This window comes from Syngnathus scovelli, chromosome 4 (assembly GCF_024217435.2).
Source record: "Syngnathus scovelli strain Florida chromosome 4, RoL_Ssco_1.2, whole genome shotgun sequence".
Lineage (NCBI taxonomy): Eukaryota > Metazoa > Chordata > Actinopteri > Syngnathiformes > Syngnathidae > Syngnathus > Syngnathus scovelli.
Window position 1 is genome coordinate 11,664,968 of NC_090850.1, and position 10,598 is coordinate 11,675,565.

Consider the following 10,598-nt stretch of genomic DNA (forward strand, 5'->3'; position numbering starts at 1 on the left):
ACACCATAAATGCTGTCGACTAAATGGAAGATTAAACAATTAATCTTTTTAATCAGTGGTCGTGAAATAGGGAGTACTGCACTGTTGAAGTGGTGGTTGACATGTTTGAGTTGCCTTAAAGGCCAAAAATTGAATATTCACCTCACACTCAAACTGTCATATTTTTTTTGTGAGTGTCACACATTTTGGTGCATGTGAAAAGGTTTTTTAGTGTGGAAGATTTTTTTCCCCCTAAAGTGTGAGGCAATTGTTTTTTTATTTGTGTGTCCGTGTGTATGTGTGTGTGTGCGCACGCGCGTGTGCATGTGTGTGCACGTGTGTGTGTGTGTGTTTGTATGTGTGTGTGAGACTTTTTTCAGTTAGTGTATGTGTGAGAAATGATTTGGTCTTTGTGAGTGAGGAAAATATTTCCTACATGGTGCATGTGAGAGTTGCTTTGATGTTTGCGAGAGATTTTAGGCATGTGTGATTTTTCGGGAGTGCGTATGAGAGATTTTTGTTGTGTGAATCTGAATTTTTGTGTGATAGTTTTGCATGTGAGAGAACAGAATGATTTGGCCCATCAACAAACAGAAGAAAAAGTCCACGTGTGACTGTTTGGCTGACTTTCTGATGACATTGTCTCATAACTTTTTCATAACCTGGCTGACGTCATTAGAAGAACAAGAATTGTGTGCCTGTTTGTGCGCAAAACAAAACCTGTGCGCGCTTGCGTGTGGTTCTATTATAAGCAAATACGTTGTTAATGCCCTTTGCATTCTCTCCGTGGCACTGTAGTGAGTTTCCTTCCAAATTTACGTGCTTTGAATTTAGGTCATTGCATTTTTAGTTCACCACTAGATGCCACTAAATTCGACACAATGTACGTTTAATGAGCACAACAAATCATTGTAAATTCAGATTTAATTTAGGGGGGTTTGCCCGGGTGCCAGAGGTTTCCTGCAAACGAAATAGGCGCTCATAGACGGACATAGATGACCGAGTACTACCAATCACTGAATTACAGGTTCCCACCGACCATTTGCCACATTCAATATGGCGGCGCGTTACTTACGCTTTTGATCGAAGAACATTTGGTTTCTACAACACAGGCTTACGTACGTGTTATCTCTGCACGTTTGTAGTGTGTATTTATTCCACGCCATGTGACTTCCTGGCTACGTGTGTGTTTGCGTATGTGTACAATCACGCCAACTTCTCGCTTTGTCACTCTGTACTGCCTTACAAGGTAATTCAAGGTGAGTCTTTTCCCTTCGTCTTACTGTCCAGTTTATATTTGTCAACAATAACAATTCATAGGCGGACAGTGGCAGCTATACGGTGAGGATTTTTTTTGTTGCATCTAGAAATAAAAACTTAATTTTTCTCGTGTCAGCGCGAACGATAGCAATGCTAGGCTAACCTGTGATCAGTTGTCCTGTCCACCGAGCTTTAGCTCCACTTTTGAAGCTTATACCATTTCAAAGCAAACATAAGTACAAAACTCTACATTGTTACTCTTATCATCGCGCTCGGAGTTTAACAATTGAAATATAACCAGCAATGTTGAGTGTAAAAGATTGTTTTGAGGCCTGTTGACACGGTCTAAATTAAAACGTATCCATGGAGGCCACCTTGAACATTTAGTCGATAAATTTCCTATCCATTAGCTTTATATATTAGTGCCTCGTTGGGAAGACCGACCAGCACACAAGAAGAACGACTGGGAATCGTGTCCCAAAAATACTAGGGTTACTCTTTAGAGCTACTATTACGACCTTGAATTGGATATCAAGGCTGAAGCTGTTTGAGCATATGTTCAACAATAACCCATCTACTTGTTCTCTCTGGTGTAAAGGAAGGCAAGACCGATCCTAGGGTGCTGCTGTCATGCCTGTTTTCCAGTATTCCATACTGCAGCACGCCCATTTCGATTAATTAGCTCACCAGCAAGCCCATATAAGAATGACAACGACCCTGATCATTTCAATCACGTATTTGAGCAAGGGAAACTTCTAAAACAGGCAGGATAGCGGCTCTTTACGTCTACCCCCGCACTAGTACGATAACATTGGCAACTACATGCTACCAGTAAGGCTATGTGATGCTAGTACTACCAGTACCATTTTAAAATTATGCTAGTTAACATCTTGCACATACCTAGTAGTTCATTAAGATTATTCAGTATTGAAAACACATTTAAACAACTTGCCATGAACCCAAAGCCTGTACTAGTACACAGATATCACTTAAATCCTCCAATGGCTTGCCATACTAGTAATGTTTTTCACTAGTAATTGGCCTAATATTATACAATTAAAGTTTAGAAGAAACTTATTAGTTAAAAAACCCAACATCAACAATGCTTTTACTAGCGCACTGAACTGTGACGACAAACAGCGTACTAGTACTGCAACCTTAAGATGGACAACAAGTGCTCAATGGGTGTCTGTAATTTACTTTTTTGCTAAATTGTGGTGAAATGCAGCAATGAAACTTTTTTTTTTTTTTTAGATTTATTTGAGACAGTCCTCTGATATCAATTAGTAATGGAGCAAATATTTTTGCGATATCTCGTATCATAAAGAGCCGTGGTCTAAAGCGCATCAAAGCAATCAAAAGCCCTAACTGTTTGAAGCGTTGAGTCAGTCAAGAGAATGCTACTTGCACAATCAATGGTGTTAGAAAATACATCAAACAGTGGATGTCCCTCATGAGAAACGAAAAGTAATTTATGGCAAGTTACTACTATGTGGCAAATTTGCAATTCTATTTCAAACCTGCTGATGTTTAGTGGTGCTGAAAGCTGAACGTATGCTAATATGCTGAAATACCTTACTAGTGAGGACAAACTAGTACTTGGGTTGTGTATAGATAGATAGATAGATAGATAGATAGATGTACTCAAAGGTCTGGGTGAAGTCTAACCATGTGACGGTTGCCTGATTGATGAGATTATAGGTGTCATCTTGCAAAGCCTTCTTGTTTAGTGTCAGTCTTTACAGCAGCGGATGGTTGGCCCGTACGATTTGGTGTTCTTTGAGGACACAGACGGGAAGGTACACATAGGTTTAATGCCCCAAACGCACCAGGGAAATTCTCAACCGTTGTAAAAATGTAGTTGGGCTGTACGTAATGTCAATGACGCTGATGTATTTCTGGATGGAAAGAATGTCTGAACCTTAGCTTTCCGGTGCTTTCCCACTGGCTTTCTGACGCCACCTCTTTTGTCAACCAGAACAGGTTTTGACAGTCAGCGCCCCGCCTTGACTCTTTTAATGTCATCTCTGGCGGTAATTGTGATATGACATCTTTGTTTGCTCAACAGGGAGCCAGGATGGACTCCAGGTCTGTCCGACTTCCATTTTGCCTGTCCAGTTCAAAGTCGTCATACACTTCTAGTTCCAGAGCAGCGTCATCATCATCATCCTCGACGTCAGCGGGCTCCAGCAGGTTGTATAGCCGGGAGACTCTGCCTCATCATGACCACTTTCCGAGGGTGTCATCCACTTACAAAGCAGATGTGGACCAAAAGGTAGTACTATTTGTGGTCTTGCTGTATGTTTAGTCAAAGGGCATCCACCCCAACCCACTTCTTGACTGCTCACATCAAGTTACAGCTTTCCCTGTGAATATACTGATATGTACTATCAACTTTACCGGTCAACTTAATTTAACCTCTAAACTTGGAATGTTAAAATCTGTCTATGACTTGACCATTTCCTAGCATGTCCACTTTTTTGCCTCTTAAAACATCTTGTCTGAATTGAGCAAACTCAGCTCCATCCCATAGGCTTGTGGTGTCAGTTAAAAAACTTGCCTAAGTCGCTCACGCTGATCAACGCTGTCCAACTGCGTTAATGCTTGCTGTCATTTGAGATGGCTTCTATCAATGTTCTCAACTTGCGTTCTGAGCGAATTAGAGCAGTGTAGCCATGTATGCAGTGTTGCCATGTATGTCAGTGGAGAAACAGTCGACTCATCGGGGCTCTTATTATAGAACATTCCCTGGCAGCTAACGCGCGTGTTTGTGTCCAGCTATTGGTCAAGACGCCTCTCACAAGATAGTGTTACTGATGGTCGGAGTTTGTTTCTGTTTCTGTTCCTGTTCCTGTTCTTTCCAGGAGAATCCAGGTTAATCCAGGTTTAGTGCAGGCACAATAACAAGCTTGCACATGTCTAATTCAGAACTAATTTTATTTTAGATGCCATGCTGGAGTTGATGCTTTTTACTCTGTTTTATGTTGCGAACTCTAAATTTACAGTCCTTTTTGGGGGTGCAACTAATCGATTTATCTGATCCAGATTTAATACTGTCCAAGTTTTTGGACTTTTAGTGTCACGGTTTAATAGTCTGATTTCCGTAGCCCGCCACAAAAGCACTGAGTATCTTTGTGTTTAATCAAAATTAAACAATTGTTTACGTCAAAAAAACAATTACATTTTGCATATCTTCTGACATAACCCTAACCCCAACGAGTAACCCAAGCATAATTTGCGCTTTTTCTGCAACGTCAATGTGAAATGTCAAATTTCAAAAATGAAGGGATGGAAATCAAAAGGTTATTACTTTTTTATTTTTGTTTAATGGATAAGTCTACAGAAGCCATTCATTAAAATAATCATTAGCTGCAGCGCTAGTACTTTTTGGCTAGTACAGTTTGTATCGCCAGATACTCAAAATCAAGCGACTTGGACCCGGGTACAAAAAAATATATACTATCATCAGGACATCTCAATTCCTAATTAAGAGTCAACTGTCAATTTTGCAAATGTCTGCATCCCTGTTCCCGCATTTCATTACAAGTGAACAATTTTTTTTTCCTTCTTCATCATAATTAGTTAGTAAATTAAATATAAATGTAACTAAAATGTTCTATTTTCTAGAGTTCTCGCCTGCCCAGCTCATCCAGAGACTACAGCAGCTCTGACAGCCGCAACAGCTGGAAGCCTCTGACATCTACCACTCGATCTTATGAGCGTCCATGGGCAGAATCTTTACTCAGCAGCAGGACTAAACTGGTACTAAAGCTTTAACAAGATTTTGTTTGTAGCATGATTCATTAAGTTGTGGCCCTTCTCCATTATACCGGTTCTATCTCAAAATTGGCTGTTTTAGCCTTGTATGGTCATTTAGCCATTCCGTTTTCTTGGCGGCGAGCTATAATAGTTCCTCAGAACCTAGATCTAGAACGCAAGCCGAGGAAGGCCGTAATGTTACTGTCATCTTCTGATTGTTCGAGGGATTAGGGCGTTTCTTTAAGTGACGTGGTAAGGAACTCCACTGCACACTCCTGCTTCATGGTTTTAAGTGAGCCAGACACAGCCCCCTGCCAGCTGCCTTCACTTCAATGAACATGCAGGTTTAGAACAAGTTTCTCTATAAGGCAAAAATAGGCCAGCCCGTTGTGAAACCTGTAATGGAAACGTGCCTTTAGTAAACAATATGCATCAGGGACTGGGACTTTCCAAGTGATTAGAATTAAACTGAGGAGATCCAGATCCAGCTAGTTACTGTAGAGTCCAAAAGACTTTGTGATCTGAAACACCTACTTTTTCTGCAGACTGACTCCGAGGAGAACTTTGGCCGTTCAAGTCTGTTGACCAGAACTGATGATGGAGACAATAAGCGGGCCAAACTGACATACAGCAGCAGAGGACTGTACTCTAACACGCCCAGCACCTCACAGACAGGATCCACTTACGCTAGTAGTGGGTTTAACAATGCCAGAGGTACCTTAAAACCCAATTTAACCAACAACAACAAAAACGCAGTTATCTTAGCAGCATTCTCTCTCTCTCTCTCTCTCTCTCTCTCTCAAAGGGATGAGCTCAAATTGGCACTTAGAAATGTCCTTAGTTTTGAAATAAAATCACTATTTTTTTTCAATGAGGTTAACGTTAACCCAATCAGAATATATAGTTAATGTGTTAAATGACTATTCTAGCTGCAAACGTCTGTTTTTTTTTTAATGCAATATCAACACAGGTGTATAAAGGCCTATTTCCAGCAACCATCCCAGTGTTTTAATGGTCCATTGTGCTAATTGTGTTAGAAGGCTAATGGATGAGTAGAAAACCCCTCAAAAAACCCTTGTGCAATTATGCTAGTTTTCATGGGATATACTAAATGGCCTGAGTGACCCCAAACCTTTGAACGGTAGTGTATACAATAGGTCTGTAAGTAAAAAAACAACAGCAATTTATTTTTCTACAGATTGGCATGCCAACTTCAGGAACTAATGTAAGTAGTAGCTAAGCTTGATAGACTAGATAATGCTTCTTTTCCATTGCCGTTGATTTGTCGGTAACCATTTATGATTCAAGAGGTAACAGCCGGTCAGTGATCAATTGTCACCAATGGCCAACACCGTTTAACATATTAAATCATTTTTTTTTAGGGTTTGACAGTGAGTAACATTAAGTACAAATCACAGCACCAACAGAAAAGTTATCTTTCATTATTGTGCTTGTTTTTACACTCTGTAAAGACATGGACAATGCAATGTGATTTTCAGCCTATATGGCACCTAATTTCTGTACTTTTTCAGCAGGTATTAAAGAGAAACACAGCGAGTCATCCTGGACTTCGAGCCATTTTCTGTCGCGGTCTTCACCTTTCCGCTCAAAGCCCCTGTTGCCAAACAGAGAAGTGGAGACGCCGAACGAGTCGGGTCTGTCAGAGCTGCGTGATGGAAGGGCAAGATTTCAAGAGCTGAAGTCTTTGTGTAGGTTCTTTTTGTGAACATTCTGAGGATTTGCCTGTTTGGTTGTTGACATGCTGTCTTTGCTGCCCTCAGACCACACCTCAGACCGTCTGACTTCCACTTACGCCCAAGGAGCCCGACCCAAAGACTCGGCCTACTCTTCTTGCTCCTTCACTGCTGAGCGAGAAAGGTCTCCTGGCGGTCAAGTTGCCTCCACCTCCTCTGCCCATCGCTTCTCCACACCACGTGACTACAACAGCCGACCCTCAACGCGGGTCTTGAACGCCTCATCCAGCTATGCCCCATTTCAAGAACAGCCTTCCTCCCGCAGGCGTGAAGCCCCACTGCCTTCGAGAGTTACTTCCGACGGTGGTGACCGCCAACGGCGAACCTCCACACGGCATCTCTTATCCCGCCTCCTGTTCTCGCCCCGCTCCAGCCAAGACTCCTCCTCCTCCAGTAGCTCATCCAGCGGCCTCTCGGTTGATGATGACAGTTTGTCTTTGGAAAGCGACGAGGGCGCCGGGACGGCTGCGGAGCCAGCCTCTCACCGGTGGCAGGCAAACGCCACTGGGACCAGGCAGTGCAGAGCTGACCTCTCTCCAATATGGGAGGATAAGAATTGCGGTGTGGCAGGAGCTAGGGTGGTGTCACACAGAGAGCCTCAAGTTATGAGCAGAGAGGCGGCCAGTGACGGAAACTCCAGGCTCTCTTCCTCCCTGCGGAGCCGCTGCTCTCCTCTCCTCTCTCGTCTTCAAAGACACGCAAGGGGAGTTGGCGCACAGTCATCTGCCAGCCAAAACCGTCCTCAACACTTGCTGAGAAGATGGGACAATCGTGAACAGAGAGCGCCTCAAAATGATGACGAAGATGAGGATGACGACGATGAGGAGGAAGAGGAGCAAGGGGCGGTGGGTCTGAATCATTATACCACTCCTCGCAGGCAAGAGGAGTTACCTCAAGTAGAGGAAACTTTAGCGGGCTTGGCGCACCGCCGCAGGGGAGATCCACTCCAAAACGAGTCCACGAGACCTCAAGTTGGCCCTGAGAGGACGCTGGACGTCGCAGGGAGCAAACAAGAGAAGCTTCGCATTATTAAGGAGAGGTAATTGACAGGGCTATAGGGTCCCGACAAAGAGATGAGCAGCACTTTGGGAGGGGGTACATGCCAAAGCATTGTATTGCCAAGAATTTACAAGAAGACAGATGTACAAAGTCCTTTTGTGCCGCACTGTCAGAAGACGAAGGCTATAAAATCTATGCTCAAATTCATTAAAATTGAATTTAAGTGATCCATTTCTAGCGTTTGTTAGTAGTGTGTCATCATGGTACAAGACAAAGTCACACTGATGCCTTTTCCCCCCTGCTAGATTGCTGCTGGAAGATTCTGACGAAGATGAAGGAGACCTGTGCCGAATTTGCCAGATGGCAGAGGTGTCGGCATCCAACCCCTTGATTCAACCATGTCGATGCACAGGAAGTCTGCAGTATGTCCACCAGGACTGTATCAAGAGATGGCTCTGCTCCAAGCTTGGCTCAGGTGAGTGGTGTCAATTCGCAGTAGGGCTTATTTAAATTTAGGCTTCACGCGGCAAAATAAGCAAGCTCAATGCTAATGAATTCAAATGACCCTTGCATCAACCTTTTTGGTTTTCTAACAGCCTTGCCACAGTGTACCATCTACAGTATTTTCTGTCCCATAACGTGCTTCGGGTTAAAAGGAGCAGACTCAATTATGGGGGTGGCCCATGCGAGTTAAAACATATGGTATACAAAAAAGGTAATGGGACCAAAACACTGAGTTCGGCTGAACTTAACAGTGTAGAGTACGATATTCACATTGTTTATCAATCTTCATCTACAACTCCAAAGTTCTCATCTTTTGTCTCCGAATGAAACTGCTCGGCAAGTTCACCAATAAACATGCCAAGTTTCTTCTTGTCATTATAGTCAGCCTCGTCACGTTGCATTTCAGCAATCATCTATTTTTACCAGGCTTTTTTTTTCTCCCAAGTTTCTGTTAAACTAAAGTACCTGTATTTCTACTTAAGCACAATGTGAGATAGTTTTGCCAATTCTGTCTTTTAAGCCATTTCAACAATCATCATCTATTATTACTAGGCTTATTTTTCCTTCCAGGTTCCTTTTTAACTAAAGTACCTGTATTTCTACTTAAGCACAATGTGAGATAGTTTTGCCTATTCTGTCTTTTAAGCCACCAACATGGAGGCCATCACAACTTGTGAACTCTGCAAAGAGAAGTTGTGCTTGAACATCGACAACTTTGATATCCAGCAGCTGTACAGGACGCACGCGCAGGTAAGGATGTCACTGTCGACCTTTTCGGAAACATTAGCGCACAGTGTGCTGAGGCGTCTCGTCTTGCTCTACAGTTTAAATATGACGACTTCATCAGCCGTGGTGTCCATCTGGTGGTCCTGTTGCATCTTTTTGAACAGAGGTTCGCTGATGTCCTGGGGGCAATCGATACAGCCGGGGTGAGTAAACAAGCATGAACACACACCTTTTCCGTCTACATCAGAGTCCAAATCCAATAGTGTACTTATATTTCAAATGAAATACTTCATAAACATTTGCCGACCAATAACTAATGGCAGGCATATCTGTATCTGTATGCTTTGTTACACCCATGATTTCACTGTGTTGTATAGTTTGACTGCTTTCTGTTATGAATGAAACTCAGAAGTATTTTACTGTTTATAGGAATGTTAGTTTTGAAAAGAGCCAATTGTTCCCTCTTCCCATCCAGTCATTTAACCTGGTGAGAATTCTTCCAGAACACTTGGACAACCCTGAAAGTATGTCTCTTATTTTTTTCCTCACATGCTGCAAACAAAGGCGCGCACATATATTTATATTTTATATATATATATATATATATATATATATATATATATATATATATATATATATATATATATATATATATATATATATATATATATATATATATATATATAAAAAAACGTTTGAGCATTTAGTCCAGTTTGACGCCTATTTCACACTGACTGGAACGGCGGCGTTGTGGCCTCCGTATGGAGGGTAGGCTAAAGCATTGGATCCAACATGGCAATCCACAGCATAAGGTTTCTATTTTATCTGGATGCTGCATGCGTGCTTTCATGAAGCTGAAGAAATTACGGGAGATGGACAGCAAGTCGGGCATCGGAATAAGAGTTAGATCTGGTATATTTCCAAATATATATATATATATATATATATATATATATATATGTGTATTTTCAATACATACATATACAACATACAGCTGCATGTGGGGAAAAAAAACGCTCAAATGGCTTTCCACATTTCCGTGCACGCGCGTGCCAATGGTCTGGTTCATCAACTTTGTCATTGTTGCAGATCTTCTCGAGGAAAGTCTCCGCCAGGGACAAGACGACCGACCTTCTGTTGACTTCTCTGACTCGGACGACAGCCTGGACGAGGAATACTGATCATGAATGAATCTGCTTGCGGGAAATGGGAAGCTGTTGAAGAATTTCTTCCATATCCTTGATATTGTTGCTGTTGGGCGAAATTGTCCCATTTTCAAAATTGCAGTTTGTGAAATAAGAGAACTGGCTTGCACTTCTGTTAATTTGACAAAAAAACGCTGAGTTAAGTTTTTTTACCTTCAGTGTCACAAAAGTAAATGACTCAGGTTACATCACCTCAAAGTATATTTTCAAAGGCCAGAGACATCAGTGATGCAATTAAAACTTAATCGACTAAGGAGTTTAATCAGGAAATTAATCTGCAGACGAGACTGTCATTCACTAAAAAAAACGTCTGGACTTTGAATATTCACGGGACATAATGGTGCATGACCCCAACAGTTCTCAACAGTTCACATTACCTTTCCCCACATTATCTGTTATTTACACATAATTT

At 41.9% G+C, this 10,598-nt stretch overlaps 1 protein-coding gene across 3 annotated transcripts; it reads left to right on the top strand.

The window, feature by feature from the left end:
• Positions 1-1,073: 1,073 nt before the first annotated feature.
• Positions 1,074-10,303, top strand: marchf7 (membrane-associated ring finger (C3HC4) 7). 3 transcript variants are annotated; one of them, XR_007480694.2, is made up of 11 exons: positions 1,074-1,238; positions 3,308-3,514; positions 4,867-5,001; positions 5,544-5,712; positions 6,531-6,707; positions 6,780-7,791; positions 8,057-8,226; positions 8,902-9,005; positions 9,080-9,184; positions 9,411-9,505; positions 10,071-10,117. XR_007480694.2 is itself a non-coding variant. In XM_049718237.2 (11 exons), the coding sequence occupies exons 2-11, from the start codon at positions 3,317-3,319 to the stop codon at positions 10,160-10,162; spliced, it is 2,211 nt and encodes a 736-aa protein (XP_049574194.1). In that variant the 5' UTR covers positions 1,074-1,238; positions 3,308-3,316; the 3' UTR covers positions 10,163-10,303. The 3 variants fall into 3 exon arrangements, 2 of the variants coding, with proteins under 2 accessions (XP_049574194.1, XP_049574198.1); XM_049718237.2 differs by having other exon boundaries at positions 9,457-9,505; positions 10,071-10,303; XM_049718241.2 differs by having other exon boundaries at positions 9,411-9,468; positions 10,071-10,215.
• Positions 10,304-10,598: the final 295 nt, after the last annotated feature.